This window comes from Columba livia, chromosome 7 (assembly GCF_036013475.1).
Source record: "Columba livia isolate bColLiv1 breed racing homer chromosome 7, bColLiv1.pat.W.v2, whole genome shotgun sequence".
In the NCBI taxonomy this organism is placed as follows: Eukaryota; Metazoa; Chordata; class Aves; order Columbiformes; family Columbidae; genus Columba; species Columba livia.
Genome location: NC_088608.1, coordinates 21,966,755 through 21,984,840, shown reverse-complemented (window position 1 = coordinate 21,984,840; position 18,086 = coordinate 21,966,755). Strand labels below are relative to the sequence as shown.

At 43.0% G+C, this 18,086-nt stretch overlaps 1 protein-coding gene across 5 annotated transcripts in view; it reads right to left on the bottom strand.

Moving 5' to 3' along the window:
• ITGA6 (integrin subunit alpha 6) overlaps positions 1 to 17,675 on the bottom strand; it is a 49,632-nt gene extending 31,957 nt beyond the window's left edge. For 2 of the 5 annotated variants that reach the window (XM_065068776.1, XM_021291835.2), the window contains exon 1: positions 17,627 to 17,675. Coding sequence is in view for 3 of the 5 variants with exons in the window: in XM_065068779.1 (XP_064924851.1) it covers positions 13,440 to 13,696 (257 nt within the window). In the remaining 2 variants the exon portion in view is untranslated. Of the gene's footprint in view, positions 1 to 13,439; positions 13,702 to 17,626 lie in introns of those variants that run through there. The other 3 variants (XM_065068778.1, XM_065068777.1, XM_065068779.1) reach the window with 2 other exon arrangements.
• Between the last annotated feature and the right edge of the window lie 411 nt (positions 17,676 to 18,086).

Sequence of the window (18,086 nt, the reverse complement as noted above, 5' to 3'; positions counted from 1 at the left end):
CACTCAGATTTTCTAACATGGCAGTGCCTGTTGCTGCATGAAATCCTCTTACAACATGAGGTGACAAGTGTGCCTTTTAAAGAATCAAATTCAGGAGCCGAGGCGCTACCACTCCCAGCCCATCCCTTGCCCATAGCCACCTTGGCCACACCGGGCTCCCTGGAACCACACGAGTCCCACCGCGGCCAGCCAGGCACAACCCAGCCCCTCTCCAGAGGGTGAGCTGGGGCACAGGTGAGCAGGACCAGGGAGCAAGTGCAGCAACAAAGCAGGAGTGAGCCAGCAGTCCCAGCTCCCCGCAGGCACAGAAAGAGCGAGTTGTCCCTCCCTGCCACCCCACACTGCAATCTCGCTCTCATGCCAGCAGCCCCACGCACTGCAGCCCTGGCCCATCTCGCCCAGCGCTGCCCCGGCTCCTGCGGGGAAACAGGCTGGAAAGAAGCGGCTGCCAGTGCTGCCGTAAAAAGCGGTGAGTTGGTGCTGTGATCAGTGTTTTGGGGACATGCTCACTCTACAGACTCCAGTAAGCAAGTGCATGACAAATTGGGAATTACTGCCTCCTGCACCAGCACTGCTGCCCATACATGTCATAGAAAACCCCTGAGTTCAGATTTAAACTTCTTCATATTTGCGGGGCTTGTCTTTGTACTGCCCCTAAACATGTCATCTCCATTTGAAGTTCATGAAAAAATGAAAGGAGTATCACATCGTCTATTAGGTACATGTTTTAGAAAATGAATGTGGAATTAATCAAAATATGGAAACAGTTGCTCAGCCTTTTTTTTTTTTTTTCCAAAAAGCAATCTGAAAGTGCAGTGCTCCCAGTCAGTATTAGAATGCACTACTTGTTAGAGAGGTAACAACCGTAACAGGCACATATTGTTCATCGATATGCCAAAAGCCTTTTTTTTTTTTAAGTTGCAGGAATTTTAATACAGTGCAGAGCAAATATTTGGGCTGAAATGTCATTCCTCTATTTCCTTCACTGAATGAAGTACATCGATTTCATTTATGACCATAATTAAACCATTAAAATGCATGAAAGAAGTACAGCAAAAGGGACAGACCTTTCACTCCAGAATCAATGGACAATACAACATGTTAAAGCAACTAATCCCACAGCCCTGCTGTACTGGAAGAGCAACGGCTCCCCAGGCTAAGCAAAGCTGTGGTTCCTTCACCCATATATCCAATTTGTGAGATGACTCCTGCTCCTTCTTTTCCTTCTTTGTAGCATAAAAAAAACAAGATAGGGAAAAACCTCTTCCACTAGATACACAACCGCAGAAATGTTAATATGTGACTCTGGCAGATTCACTGTCTGAACCAAAGTAGTTCATCCCATTCAGCTAAAATGTACCAGCCAGAGCCCCAGCAGGAAGCTCACCCAGGCCAGACCAACACTGGCACGGGGAGCCAAGCTGTGCCCTTCAGGCTGACACCCAAACCTGCAGCACCAGAGAGCCATCCTGCAGGGACATGCTGAAGAGCTCTGCCTGCGTAGAAAGCCATGTACCCTCCCGATATGTCATCCCTAGCAGATGTTTCAGAGAATGAGTACATGAACAACTAGCAAACACACACGTCAACAGCCAAAAGTCACTTGCACACTAAACCACAGATTTCAAGTTATGCTTTTGGTCTTAAAACCATCATAGCCCTGGGTTAAATGCATATAAAGGATCTACAGTTTGAGTAAGGCTTTTCTGCAAGTCATAAACTTAATTACAAAAGCAGATGTGTCACTGGGTACATGTACTGACACATAGTCCCTCCATTCCTTCAAATTAACTGAAAACACAGGCATTCAAATCACTTGGAAGAACTTCAGTAGGTATTTTTGTAGGAGGACCAAGTCGAACAAATGCCCATGCCACTGAGACACTTAAGGAGCATTTTTTGTATGTTCCACGCAGATACTGAAACACTGATCAAACAGATCAACAGAAATAAATCATACATTCACAAAAAAGTTCTCCATATATGCACTAGTGGAAGAAGCAATTATTTCTTACTACGAGTAGGAATGTACAAACTATGAATTTCAAACAGCTTGCAAATCCTCGGAACAAAATTCTTCTGTTTGCAAAATAACTTACGTTTGAGACTATGCCAAGAAACCCAACTGCATTCTCTTCCGACCGCTCCCCCTCCACAAAAAACACAATTTTTACATGACTCTCCTCACACTTCCTTTTTTCCATCTTTCACCACTCCCCACATTCTCACTTGAGCAGAACCTGGAATTAATTATTTGTTTTAAAGTATTTTAACACCCTGTATTCCTGTAGATGGAAAGTTGCGCAAACAGCATTTCAGCTATTACTAGGACTGGATCTGACCTGACAACAACAAAGTATTCTTCCACTACATGCAGGAATATATTAATAGCTTGGCTGGGAAGAGAGAGAAACCTACTTCTTCAGCAATATTCTGGGGCTACGCTACATAATCATCAAACATTTCTTTAGCAGAAACATAAGTCAAGTGGATTAAAAGTTTACTTGCATAACTACACCATATTTTTCATAGCAGCTACAAAAATTGGCTATATAAGAAAAAAAAAAAAAAGGCAACAAATTTATTTTAGCATATTTGGCCAAGAAAATAACGGGATTCTCACTTAGGGTTTGTTTCACACTAAAGAAACATGGATATTTATATATAAGCTATGACCTCTTTCCACATGTTCTGCTAGACATGACCAAGTTCAAGAGCTAGCAGATCTAACCACTATGCAGCTTGGGCAGCACCAAGGACAAAGTGCAAAGCTAACTAATCTTTACAATTCCCATACAGGAGTAACACAAAAAGAGGGATGCAGAAAATTCAACTACCCTCACCAATAATGTGCTTGCTATCAGTAACAGCTGGCTGCCACTTCTGAGCACTTCCAGGATAAACATGCATTGCCCTCAGACCTTCGACCTGTGCATGTGCTGCTGAGCAAACAACCTCAGGCATTACAGGGATGAGTCGTTCCCAGCATATTTGCAATCTTATTTTGCTTTGGTTTTTAAAGATTTTTCTTATAGACCTACTTTTGAGGAGGATACCAATGCCAGCTGCAGCAGGTAGAAGCTAAGCACATTTACCTCCATTTATAAAATTGCCTTTGTCATCCCCACTGAAAAGGAAATAACCCTCAGTCTCTGTAAGAAAGCCTGCCATTCCTACAGACACTATCAGCAAACCTGATTAACAACAATGCTGATCATTCCTATTTGGTGTCCCTTGTTTCTCAAAGATCTCCAAACTCCTTGGAAACAGAAAACAAATACAAAGAAGAATACAGCTGAAAAGTAACCTAGAAACTCGATAGCTGACAGTGAAATCCAATGCAGGTTCCATATGCGTTACCCTGGAGGGACCCAAGGACGTTTTCATACGGTAGATGGCATCTAGACAGGGAGCATCCCATGAACCCCTCTTGCTTCTGTTCTTGGTCCTGCAGACCTGTCACTTCTAAACAGTCAAAACATCCTCACACAAGTACAACTGCTCAAAGGAAATCCATATTGGGAAATCACGTATTTTTAGACGCAGTTCTGTAAGAGGAAACAAGAACAGCCAATGCTCCAGAATCAAAAACAGTCAGTGCATACTAGCTCTAGAAATCACAATGCAAGAACCAGTACCATTTGCCTTTTACTATTGTTTTGATACAAAATCTAATCATAGGTACTTCACAGCAGAATACATCTGGCATGATTTTGTAGTTTAACCCCAGCCATCAACTAGCTGCCCAAGTGGGATAGGGAAAGGGAATCGGAAAGGGGGGAAAAAAAAAAAAAAATACAACAACAAAACCCTCATGGGTTGAGAAAAGAACAGTTTAATAGGACAGAAAAGAAATGGGGGGCGGGGAGGGTGGGGAGCGGGAAACGCAGAATATTCAAAAGAAGTGATGCGCAATGCAATTCCCAAGCAGGAGTATTTGCCCCCTGCCAACTCCAGTTTACATACTGAGCATGAGGTCCTACGGTAAGAAATATCCCTGTGGCCAGCCTGGGTCAGCTGTCCTGGCTTTGCCTACTCCCAGCTTCTTGTGCACGTGGTAGAGCATGGGAAGATGAAAAAGTCCTTGACTATCTAGCAATAACCAAAACATCAGACTATTATCAAGATTCTTCTCATACTTAATCCAAAACACAGCACTATACCAACTACTAGAAAGAAAATTAACTCATTAACTCTACCCAACCGAAACCAGCACACCTGCTTTTTAAACTGAACTTCAAGTCTCTTCTCCAAAGCAATAGTTTAGGGAATCGTCAAAATAGTCTTAGAACATACAATACTCTTGATACATTAAACCCAAGGGACATGCATCTTACCAAACATACATTACCTTTATGAAGAGAGACTTATTAACCTATGGTTCAGTTCACTTATTTTTTATATACTGGATAATTCCATTTGAAACGGAAGTGAGACTTTCTTCCATATTCATGTTTGCTCTTCTAGGCTATATTCTACTGCCATTACTTTCAAAGCATAACTTCCTTCCAACAATATCCAATGCTAATACATGAAATATTCAACATTTCCAGACCATTTTGTATACTTCTTTCTTCAAATATCCCTGTGCCTCCTACTGTACCTACCTTGTTAAGTACAACTATGAGGTATTAATTTTCTGTCTAACATTTTACAGTACAGACCATCATCTGCTCATTCAATAATATGTATTTTTGTTCACTTGTTTCTAAATAGCCCTTTCCCTAATCTATGTCTTGTATTTTCCACAGAACATGTCCCCAAAATGTGACATTTTTAAAGTTATGGCTAAAATTATTCATCCAGCCCCAGGCTGCTTCTGAAACATTTAAACAACAGCTGATTTTAAACACCAGTTCTTCTGCAATTAATGAGGTATCTCCTGTGAAAAACTTCACAGATTGCATCCCTCGCAAAACTGACAGTTGCTCTGACACACATGGAAAGGGGTTTGCATAGAGTTTAACAGAGGAGAAATGAATGACCCATGCTGACTAGTGAACAATTTACTGCTGGAACACACCAGGCAGCCCAATGAACTGATTTGGGAAATGTTCTGGTTTGTTTTGTGGAGAATCCAGACAGCAACAAATTAGATTAGCAAACCATTCTTCTCTGCTTGTTATCCTTTAAGAAAAAACATTTATGAGAAGTCAGCCTACCTGTTCTGCTTCGGCTTAAGTTTTTCTGTTATTTACAAACTAACATTAGCAGCATCAGTAACATATTCCAATTGCAGTCATCTTAGCAAGCACCCCAAGAGTGATTTTGTGCTTATCTTCATTCCTCTTTTACAGTTAAAGAAATAACATCACTATAAATCATGTTGAGATTTTTGGATTTAAGAGCCTACACAACTGCAGATATTTATTAAAAGGCAGTCAATAGTAAAGAGACTTCTCAGAAACTTAAGTACTTTTTTAATTAAATAAAAACACTTGATTTGATGGTCATACTACAAAGATTTATGTTCGTCTTGTAGAGTTACAGATTGGATTCATCAAATAGCCCAGGTGCAGACTGATGGGGTTAGCCAGTATTTCTGAAGAAGATACAACACACACTATTATTTCTTGCCATGGTACAAGACATTTTTCAACTAGATCGTAACAAAAAAACCCTATGAATTAGGACTCTCTACACAAGTGAATGGTATTTTTAACCGCAGAGAATGCAGTACATAAAACTCTACATCTGGATTAAGACTAATCCATTCCCGATGTTATGGTTGCCTTACAGTTTATTCTTTAAGTATATGCCACCTTAAAGAGTTTTATTCACCAACACAAGAGTGAAACTGATACAGAAATTGTATATCTCACAATAATAATAATAATAACACAGCTGCGCCTCTGTGTCCAACACTACCAGTACATCTCAGCTCTCTGTGCACACCTGTTGGAAAGCTCTTCGCTGCTCTCAAGACCTCAAAATTTTTAGAAAACGAACACAGAAAGCAGAGGAAAACTATGTCCTCAAATAAAAATGCTAAATTTTTAGATTTCAGATCACAGATAATATAACAATACAGTACTCCCTTTAATTTCCCTGTTGCATAAGGACTCCTGGCACATATGTCACAGATTTGCTGCTTTGGAACAGAGCAGCACACAGAAACCAAGCCTCATGTTGTACACACTGTATACTTCAGATACTTCAGCGGTTCGCTCTACACCCCTGCCACTTGACCAATACTCTGTCTCCTGCGCTTTCTGGCCTTCTGCAGCTGACGGGGTCACATTTTAAGTCTAAAGAGCACCATACATTTTCTTGTGCCAGCCAGACTGTAAGACGGGGACAGCGATGTCCTTCAAGCAGCTGTCTGCCAGCTGCAGGTTTCAGGATGCCGGTGCCACTTCAGGCTCGCTGCTTCGCTCAGCTCCAGCCTGCACAGCTGGGAAGCGGGCAGAGCACACACACAGCACGCTGGCCCCAGTCGGCACCCCAGCACCCCACCTCTCGCTGCATGAAGGGAAGGCCAGAGAAAAGATGCTTCTCCAGCTCACTCCCACCTCAGGTTTTAGATGGTAAGTAGTTATGCTCTTCAAACACACTTTAGCCCATCCAACTTACAACTACAGTTCTCAAACCGAACTGTACATCAGAATAAGAAGGTACAGGATGATTTCTTCCCCACAATATTTAGAGCAAACACTGTTAAGGATTACAAATCCTTTTCACAGTGGAATACCTCACGGACAGTTTCACTGAAGGTTTTATGTCAGACACACACACAGATACATCTACTTTGCCCATTTCTGTGTGTCTACATCAGCTTAATTTGAAAAGCAAGAGAATAGTTGCTGATCTAACTGTAAGCCCTCCCCCAAACACTTCTCTGCCCAGCCTTTGGACATCATTAAGCAAAGCTGTCAGGACCCACAGCCCCTGCCCTCAAGAACACAATAATTTGTCAAGGAGAATGCTTTTCTTTTGTCCTTAACTCATATTTTGTGCAGCTCATTAGTTTTCATTCACTTCACTAAAGAGAAAAGACTTTCTCCTTCTTCCTGAGACCAAGGTCTGTGCTTGCCTGCATTGTGTTGTTTTATTCCAGTTACACTATTTTAACCTTGCTAGTGTTAAGAGGATGCAAGATTAAGTTTTTTATTTGTTTCTGAGACACATCTAATACTTTGGCCACAAAAGAGTTTGCTGGGCTAGCATATGCTGTGTTCATTAGGGTTGATTCACATCCTAGTATCACTTAATAAGAACTACCTGGTATAAATTCCATCCTTTTAGAAACGGATGAGTACGACAGACTTGGACCAAAGGAATTTAAAGCAATATTGGTTAATTGAGCCATCATGCTCTTGGAATAGCTTGGCAGGTCCATGTTTTACACGGAGTAACAGCTTACAGAACACCCTTCTTTTTCCAAACATACCGCCTGAGGAGACAGGAATTTGTGCCTCCACAAATTTCCATTCACATCTATTGAGACACTTAAAAATAAGAAAGCATAAGCCAAAATGCTTCTAAACCTGCCATCACCTCTACCCTGTAAATGTTATGCTCTAGCAACCCCACCAAAGATGTGGTACCTCTTACATTAGAAGCTGATTCATCGATCAGGCTCAGCATCGGTAAAAACAAAAAGCTATGAAACCAAGGAGCCGTATCAGGTATAAGCATCTTCCAGTAAGAGTATAACAATTTTATGAGCTGTAATTGAAGCTGATAGCCTAGGCTGTTTCTCAGTGCTGGAGTCTTTACACAAGGCCATTTATCATCACTGCTGACAAAAGGCATACACTACAGTCCTTACTCATGGAAGGGTCCCACTAACACAGCAATGAATTTAGTTAATAACACCAGCGTAAATAACACATGTACCACAGGGGTATTTAAGATTCTTATGCATTTACAGGTGACCATGGCGCAGGGGAAAAGCAGAATCTGAAAAGTATATGACCTCTTGAAAAACAGGTTTCTCAGGGGGATAGAGGACTGGGATAAGAGGTTTGCCACTTCCCAGGTGGGAAGGTCAGCTTTACACTATGAACACGTCACACCAGTTAACGCTGCAGCACAGCTGAACCTGTGAACTCACACAGCTAATGGCAAAGGCCCGTACTGTAGCGTATTCCCTGCTCATTGCAGGGGGGTTGGACTAGAAGACCTTTAAAGGTCCCTTCCAGACCAAAATATTCTATGATTCTATCTCTTCCCTGACGCAGCCTTTTTAGAGACACCTGGACTAAACTGTCCTGGTAGAAGCACGTTTTTGCTGTATGACAGGACTTAACTAGTTCCGTGTAGCGTTTGCTCTTTTTCTACACTGATGAAAGTGATTACACCAGTGCAACTTCTAATTGCTCAGTATACAGCTCAACGCTTCATTTCATTCTTCTTCCCTTAAAAGAGTTCTGCAGGACTGAGTGCACAATTCTTTCCATTCCTTTGAGGAAAAATACAACAACCAAACAAACAAACAATGCTGACCTATTATTTTACACCCACAAGAATGGGAGTCAGATAGTGACAATTATATGACAGTTTCCAATCTCTTGTATACCCGACATGTAAACCACAGACAACTCAGCACAGCTCACACTTGGTACTGAGAAAAAGCTTGCCTTCTGCAGTTTGGCTCCACCTATAGCAATTCTACATTCTTCCCTCTTATGCAATGTAAATTTATCTTCTCACTTATTTCACCCATTATATTAGTATGATGGATCTTCTTTTTACAAATCTTTCCCCTACTACTACAGGGAAACAAACTACTACTACTACTCCTCTTTCCCAGCTTCATTTGACCCTGATACGTGCCACAGGACAGGTACCTCAAACATAGACAACCTCCTCTGCTATAAAGAATCAAGAAAGTAATCAAGCATGTTAAGCATATTATCCAAGAGCTTGCATAAACAAAACCAGAGAGACACTCAGGAAAAAATAAATAAATAAATAAATAACTTAGTGCAATGAGACAGTAAAGACACGGTCTTAAAAAATAAAAGAAAGAAAAAAGGAAAATTAATAATACCTTTTTCCCCCTTTTTTTTTTTTTTTGACACAAGAACTAAAGACCGGTCATTATCAAAGTGTTAAATCCTGAAAATGTAAATATGGACTATTATTAATTCAGTCCACCTGAAGCCTGAATTACACTACACCACCTCTACTAGCAGAAATCGTCATTTTCCACTGCAGACCAGCACAATCCAGCTCTTTTGTTACCGGAGCAAAGTGTCTATGAGCACAAGCCCTCGGTCAACACAGAATTACTGGCTAAATGCCACAGGGGATGCACTGCAGCAGTACAGCAATGTCAGCAGCCCTCCTGACCAAAGGCAATTTTGTTCTGTATTGATATAACAGCTCACAGCAGAGATGTGCAGCATCAGCAAAACGTGGCACAAGTAAAATATGCTACAGATTTTAGTACTTTATGGCTGCTAATGGTCAGTGCAGTCTCGATATAAAGTGCCTATCCACAGCTTTCAACCACACAGTTTTTTAGCTGATGAGAGGATCTTGAACATTGATTACTACAATCTCATCCTTATTTACCTTAAACAATTAGAAGCTTACATTAATTCAGCTCCATACTTCTACTGAAAATAATATCAGAATTATTTGCAAGTAAAGTTATACACAAATTAAGGTATTCTTGGAGCTTATGTTTTAATTCAAGGCATTTGCTTAAATTGTTGTGAATTACAACCAAAAAGGACTGGAATGGACCTACTGGACATGTTACACGGAGTATATAGACAAACATACCATTTATATATATTTTATATATATATATATATATATATATATATATATATATATAAAAGTACATGTATGTGACTACGCTCACTATATATAAAGTATCTAGTAATAATATATTTATTATAACAGCAACATATTTAAAATATATAGTCACTAATATATATAGCAAGTGTAGTCCTCCTTTACAGATGACAGATACACTCTCATTCTCCATCAAAGGACTACTTAAACTAACCACATTACTCCTATGGCTAATGCTGTTCCCAAGTCTCAGACCCCTCCAAGTTTCAGACCTTCTTCCAGTGTGCAGACAAAATGCAGTGCCATTGTGTCACCACTCCCTCGCAGAAACAGACCTCCCTTATTTTTGTCATACTGACAGATTAAAAACCAGTCTTATACAGGGCAACAAGCCCAGCTCTCTTAGTGCTCCATTAGCCTTTTCTGCTACCAGATTCACTGTGCTTGACAATGAACCAGAACCGCACACAGAAATCCAGGCAGGCTGCCCTTAGTACCTCCAGCATTAATGTTCCCCTGATGCACATTCAGACTGCATTCAGCTGTTTTTCACACCCACATGCCATTAGCACTCCACTTTCAGTCACTGCAAATCAAAAAAGTCGTTCTCCTCTTCAACTGACCAACTTTCCAACTTTTCTCACCAAAAGAAATTCACAAAGAAAAACAAAATCCTGTTACTACTCCATAGCCTTATACTCAGTACCATTTACAATGTCAGTCAAAGCAGCTCCTGTACCCATACTGTTGGGAGTTAAGTCATTCCTCATTAGCAAACATGGCATTAGTAGCTAACTCAAAGCTAATATGTAATCCACAGTATCCTGTGACTAAGAAAAAAGGTGATCAAAAGCAAATACCAAATTTAATTAAAGGCTATTTCAGCTGTACCTTATTTGTCACACTTCCTAGACATTCTCCACCCTCATCTTTACAGAGGATTTTTATAATGCTTAACACTGAATTATCGAGTGTGAGGCAGGGGGAACCATTTCACTTAAGAACCACTTAAGCGAGGCAAGAGAAAAATCACACGTCATTTAGTTTGTTTTACCAAGCCTTGCTCCAAGCCACAGACTAAAACAGCCCTTGAATAGAATTCACATATTTCACCTTCTCTCATTTGCTTTTTTTCCAAGGACTGACTGATCTTGCTCATGTCTGTTACAAATCACTTTTAATTCTGTAAAACTGGAGGGGTAGGAGGGCACTCAGGCTGACAGGTTTTTTTGGAATGGATGTTCTTGCCAGATTAGAACCCAAGTGTCACTTTTAATTAAGTTTCAATGATAAATGGGGTCTGTGTATTTTTGGCAACTACTTAACAGTGTTCACACTCAAACTGTAACTGAGCTTTGAAGTTAGCATCCATTTGAGAAGAAAGGATAAAATAAATACTTCTATCTGACTGCGAGATAGCTGCACATAAAACCACTTTTACAGTAGAGATAAGACACAGACCAAAATGCAGTTGGGAATGTTGGGGTATTGGACTCCTGAGAACAAACTACTAGAATTCCTGCTGTTACAGATAACAGGCAACATATAGGCATTAGACATACTTGTTTCTCAGTAGGAGACCTCAATATGACCTCCATTCCCATAACTTTCCGCCTTCACTGGGCATCCGACTGCAGACACCGTTTGTTCCACCTATAAAGAGTCAAGCTATTTAGAAACTACAGATGGTTCTCCATGGAACAGGTCACACAAATGGTTCTGTATTAGTTCAATAAGATTCATATTTACCTGGTACGAATGTGCAGCCTAACATGGGAGGCTTCACTTCAAGTTTACCCACCAAAACTCCCATTTGTTTCATGAGACACAACTTAAACCAAGCAAAACGCCTCTCTGTCCCTATGAAAAATAGTTACAATTTGGCATGTTTAATGTCTTGTTCTCTACAGACATACATCACTGTTCTTATAGACATTAAAATGATGCTCAAAGTGACTATAACATGCCCATGTGATATAAAAGGTCCCATTCCAAGAGTATAGCCAGCAGCTACGCAGGGTAGCACTCACATTCATTATGCTGAAACTCATGAATAGATTTTTAAAATGGCCAAACTGTCTCATACTCAGAAGTACACATCACCATAAAATGCAGTTTCTCTAGTATGGTTTTGTCTCTATTAGCAACCCTTGCTTTTCATGAAAGCCTGGATTCAGAAAGCTATGTCAAGGCAGACAGCATCTGGCTCTGCTCTGTCCCCAGGCTTGGATTGCCTGAGGAAGCACTTACTCTACATACAATACAGAACTTTCATGCAAATAATCTCTGAAGCATTTCAGCCAAATATTACAGACTAGTTTGAATACTGTGACCACTCTTGTGTTTCTACTGACTTCTCAGTAATCGGATTTCTGTCTCTGCATATTCTGACACACACATTCTACCAGTACTGACAATACAATGGGAAACTAACAAGTGTCAGGAACTGCTTTCTTAGTAGAACTGAGACCAATGCAATAGTATTGTTAAGACTTAAGATATTAAGACCGCTGAAAATGAGCTCACAGATTTGTTTTTCATTGTTTAAGATACCATAGATCATTTTTTCTACTAAACAGAAAACAGAACATGGATTATTTGTGATTTATACTCCTTTACACACTGTAATTTCTATGAAATCACACGGAACACATGTGAGCAAAATGGGACCACAGGATTTTTAAGTAAGTTTATGAGCTAACTTTACTAAGGATACAATTTCTTTCCAGTTTCCTTCTCCCATTAACTCTATATGGACTACAAAGGATACAATTTCTTTCCAGCTTTCTTCTCCCATTAACTTTACACGGATTATGGGCTCATCTTTTCCCTTGAATTAAAACTGAATACTTGGGGAAGGGACATTTATTTAATAACAATGCCTTATAGAAGACACACTCCATCCAGCACTACTGGATAGGGCAGGGTCAGGCACTGCTCAGATACAGTTAGGAAGACACAAGGATCCTGAAAACGTACTAAGAAAACTTACTTTGCTTTCTCAGTTTCCCAAAAGGAGTTCCTAGCTTCTACCCATAAGCCACTAGCATTTATTTATTTCTCCCGTCTTCCTTGTGCCACCTCCCACCTGCGCTACTGGGCAGGTTTCATCTTGAACAGCAGCCCCTGCGTTACCCGAGGCCGGGTACACACAGGAAGAACCAACCCCACAGCCCGGACAGGCACCCGCAGGCCCGGGGCACGGGCAGAGCAGGTCGGCGCCGCCCCGGGCTCCAGCCTCCCGGCTCTGCCCGGGCCCGGCGGGCACAGCCGCGGGACACCGCCGGGGGGTCGCGCAAGAGACCGCTGTGGCGGCCGAGGCGGGAAGGTTTCCCAGCGGGTGCTGTCGCTCGCTTCCCCGTCTCCCGCCCCAGCCCCCCGCAGGCCACCGGGGAGGGCGGGGCTGCACCTCGCTCCGCGGCACGCTTCCGCCGCTCCGCCCGAGCGCACGCTGCCCCTGGGCGGCCTGCAGCGCGCCCGCGGCAGGTGCGGCCCCGTCCCGCCGAGAGGTTTCTCCCCCGGCCCCTGCCCCGCAGGGCGCCCCGCCGCCCGGCCCCACTCCCCGCCGCAAACGGTCGGCCGGCCGGCCGGCCACCAGGTGGGGGCTGGCGGTCCCGGCCCGCCGCCAGGGGACGTTTCCCGGCGGTGCAAGGGAGGAGGGACCCCGCGGGCGGCGCGGGAGCACTTACAGCCGTTTCTCCTGCGGCTGCAGCTGCCGGTGCATGGCCAGGGAGAAGCCGAAGAGGCTGCCCGGCTCCCCACGCCGGCTGATCACGTTGTCCGTGTCCAGGTTGAAGGCGCCGGCCAGCCCCGGCAGGAGGGACAGGTAGAAGAGAAGCGCGGCCGCCATCTGTTCCTGCCGGCCACGGGAACCTGCCGCCGAGCCGCCAAGCACCGCCGCTCCCCGCGCTGAGGGCGCCCCTTGTGCCCCGCCGGCCCCGCGCATCGTGACGGAGCCCGCCCCGCCCCGCCCTGCGCCGCCGCGGGCCGCCCGGCCCCCAAGCGGCAGCTCCCTGCCGAGGAGCCCTGCGCCTCCGCCGCGGGGGCGACGGGCATCGCCCGGCACAAAGTGTGCCGCGGGAAAGGCGGCCAAGGGCCCCGCCCCGCCCGCGGGAGACGGCCGCGTCACCAGTCCCGGGTCTTTACAACGGAAAATGAAGCCGTGCGGGGGGCGGGTCACGGCCGCAGGTGAGGGCCGGGCTGCGGGCACCGGCGGTGGGAAGGGCAGAGACCCGCTACGGGGCACGGTGAGAGCTGGTACCGCTCCGGGTGATGCTCAGCGGCAGGTCAAGGTACTGACCATGTGCACAAACACCTTCTGAAATTCTCTAAGGTCGATACAGAGTTACACTATATGTTTCTCATAGTCGGTCTGTATTCCCCAACCACAATCATCATGAAAAAAAAGAGGTGCATCTCTGTTTTCCAGACTCTTGAGACAGCACATGAGGACAGAGATTCAAGACTACATACAAGCAGTCTTTAAATCGCATTCCTCCAGTATCTCCTATCTCTGAACAGATCTGAGAATTTCCTACCCCTACCTGTTAAGTGTTTGAAAACAATATGTGGGTTTGGATTCCAAATTATTTTATCTCATGCTTTCACCCATAACTCCAAAAGGGTATTTGCAAGCACATCTTAATGCACTTCATCCACCCAAGCGAGAGACTGTAACACAGTGTCTTGGTTTAGTGAAGCAGATGTAAGATTTTAAAACCTCACAAGTGCCAAGCAATATGACAATATTCTCTTTTTCTTCTCAACCAATATCCTGGATACAAAGGGAGCAACTTCTCTTCTCACACAAGAGATTCCAGAAAAAGTGAGGAAGGAGCAATATGCTGATACTCCAAATAACTCCTTCTGGAAAAATACTCTGTTCCCATGGAGTTAATCCAGGCTACTTTTTCCACAGTAATTATTCTAGGATAACTCCATGTATAGGCAAGTCTTTGGCTCAAGTCCAAAACACCCTTGATCAAGAGGAAAAAAATGCACCAGAAATGTGTATCTAATGTGGAAACAAAGCATTTTGTTAAATTAGGCTCCCAAATACTTATTGTCAACAGAGTTCCTTCCCTGCTTGCTCCTCATGCCCAACTCATTCAAAACCTTAATCCAGCGTTCAATCACTTCACAGTCACTGCCACCGCAAAAAACTGTAGTGGCATAAACACTGCGTTACAGTTTCGCTAAAGGACCATAAGAGGGAAAATATCCCAGACTAATTACAAGAAAGTAGGCTTACTACAATCCATGTATTTCACAGTCATTAGTAAAGATTTGAAAACAAGTATTTTAAAATAGCTGTACCAAAGTCGCTTTAGCAGTTTGCCCTTCGGGACCATTTAAACTTGCATGCTTATAATACTTGTACAGTAACTATAGTTACTTTAAGTAATGCTTGTACTCAGTAACTCGTGTAAGGAGTCACAGAAATACTTTCATCCAGAGCCATCTGAACGTTACTGGCATGTTAGGTTCATCCGGCTTCTCACTCTCCAACCAGTGCTGCCTGGACATGTTGTACCTGTTTGTTGTTATCCACAGAGGCTGCTGAGGGGAGACGAGTTTTCGCATCTCCAGATGCAGTAACAAGCATCCCAAGACATACTTCTATTAAAACCTGTCTCAAGTGACCACAGCAGGAACAACAAAAATAGACCATATACAGGGTGGAGCAGAACTGCATACAACAGCTTAGAGTTACCTTGAATGGTCTCTCATTAGTTTGTACTATTTTCATTTGCTCTAGATGAGGAGAGAAAAAAAAAAAAAATAAATGTCAGTTTCCTTCCTTTGCTCTTCCTCCAAAACAAACGCACTGTGGGTTATCTATAACTAACACATACTTCAGGAATTCCTCTTTTGTACCATCCCTGTATAAAGGGGGACCAAGATTAGGTATGATTACCAATTAAACGTGAGCACTCTGCTATGCATAATACCAAGCGATTCCAAAAAAGGCAACGGCCAGATCAAAGCTGCCTTTTTTGTAACAAACACTCTGCTATTGCTGGGTTTTCAGGCTGTCTGCTTATTAACGGTGTTTTGATACTCAGCCAAAGGGCTACAAGGTGTTTGCCTGCTGTGTCTACATATTGAGCAAGCCTTAGTGCCAGCAATGCTTTCCTCCTCCATACAACCACGTAGTTAATTATAAAAAACTCCTGGAAAACAGAAAAGGTGGGATGGAAAACCTAGAGCTTGGCAAGACATTTTAGGCTTTCCCTATAAGGAAGGCAATGCACAATGCTTTACATTTCTGAACTTTTATCATTTATATGAACAAAACATACTATCCAAAGAAACACAACTTGTGGGTACTCAGCTGTGCAGCTCTAATGCAGTACATCTAATGGTCCTTAAAAGCCAAAATATGTAAACATCCCCTTCCCATTTAATTTTTAAAAAGGGCTCGATTTTATAATTTATGTAATTTCAGATGAAAAAGTATACAGGCCAACAAGGTTTGGTTCACCAAGCAAGTTGTAAAGCTATACAGTTGTCTCAGTTCAGAAACAAATGAGTTCTAAGTGCTAGTAGCATGGATCAAACTTCTGGGTGGTTTCTCCTGAATGCAATACACACACTATTTTTAGAACTGCACGTTCTTCAGATTATTTACATTTATTGAACGGATGCATCTCAACAGCTACAATAAACAGTTGAGCTTTTATGCAGCCAGGCTATCAGACTATTTTTGCTAGTATATCCTCTGTGGCTGCTCTTGGTTCTCTCTTAAAAATTATGTTAGGACTAGCAAACAGCAGCACAGGAGATAAAGGTGCTTGTGGCAGTTGCACATGCCCCTAAGATTCGGAGCCCTCAATGGGGCAGTTGATGGCTCTTTAGCACCTTTTGTGCCCCACTGTCCCCGTCCCCACATACGAGAGAATATTTTTTCCAAAGTTGTCAGGTACATTCCTTAAGTAGTTTCAGAATGACCAGCCTGGACTGTTTGAAGAGTAAACATCTTTGTAAACATACTTAGAGGCACTTTATGAGTGTAACTGGGCATAAATCAGAGAAATGCTGCTGACAAATGGGAACTTAATCCCCATAGTTTGGATTGCTGTAGGAGGAATTAAGGCTGTTCCTTCAAAGCTACTGATAGCTAAGGCATAAAACTGCAGTAATTTTGAACATATGTTTGTATTCTAATTCACTGGCCACATACATCACTATGGAGGATTCCCCTCCCAGTAAGGGCAGCCTAAGCTTACACATCCTTATAGACATCACAGGCTCCTTTTGCAGCCCCATTTTGTGGCACTCTCAGCAAGGCATATCTCCCCACATCTCTTCTGTCACTATAGATGAAACTTGTAGCATTGACTGGACTTGTCTATATCATGCATGCTCCTTGATCTACAACACTGTCCTGCTCATGAAGCCTTGCTTGTCTTGTACCATTGTTGACCAGGGCAGAGGGACATAACCCATTACCAGATGCAAACTTTGGGGCAATTTCAGCCAACCTTCCCTCAGTATCTGTCTATGTGTACAACTTCCAGATAATTTGGGCCAAAGTAGTCAACTCTTCTAACAGAGGAGATTAAAAAGTAAGCAACACAGGTGCTGGCAGGGAGTGGGCGAGAAAGAGAAAAGGTTTACAAGCAAGATACTCATAGGATCTCTCTGGACACTCTCACCGGGAACTCAGGAAGCAATATGAACCTTCACAGGACACATTTTAACTCCATTAAAAGCCATAAATAATCACTGTTCAGAGGAAAACAAAAAAACAAAATAAACACAAACAAACAAACAACACCCACCACTTTTGTTCTCCTAGCTCACACAGACTCTGACTAAAGAATCTTCGGCCATCACCCAAAGCACAACTCCACACAACCTCAATAGCACTTACCTCCAAGAGCTGCACTGGGTGCTGGACACACAGGACCTGGCCCTGGGACAGAGTCTGCAAAGCACAAGACGAGGAATTACAGTCACTTGAGGAATCTGGTCCCTAGAACACTATCTAGCTTATTGTAACAGCACAGCATAGCTGAGGCCTCCAACTGCCCTTGCAGCAAACTAGTGGAAGCAGCTGCTTGGTCATTACCACGCTTGTTACACCTGTTCCCCCCATCAGGTCCTGGATCAGACCCAGCTGTGAGGGCAACCAGCTTGCTGTTTGGCTTCCACACAGGAGGTAAAGCCCAGTGAGAGTTGGCACGGAAGCTTCCAGAGACTGACAAGAAACATGCAAAGAAAAAACATGCAAACAACTTCCCCACAATTCTTCCCCACTCTCCCCCAAAAAAAAAATCCACAAACCAAAATCCAAGCTGGGATAACTCATGACTTTGAGATCCTGATCAGCA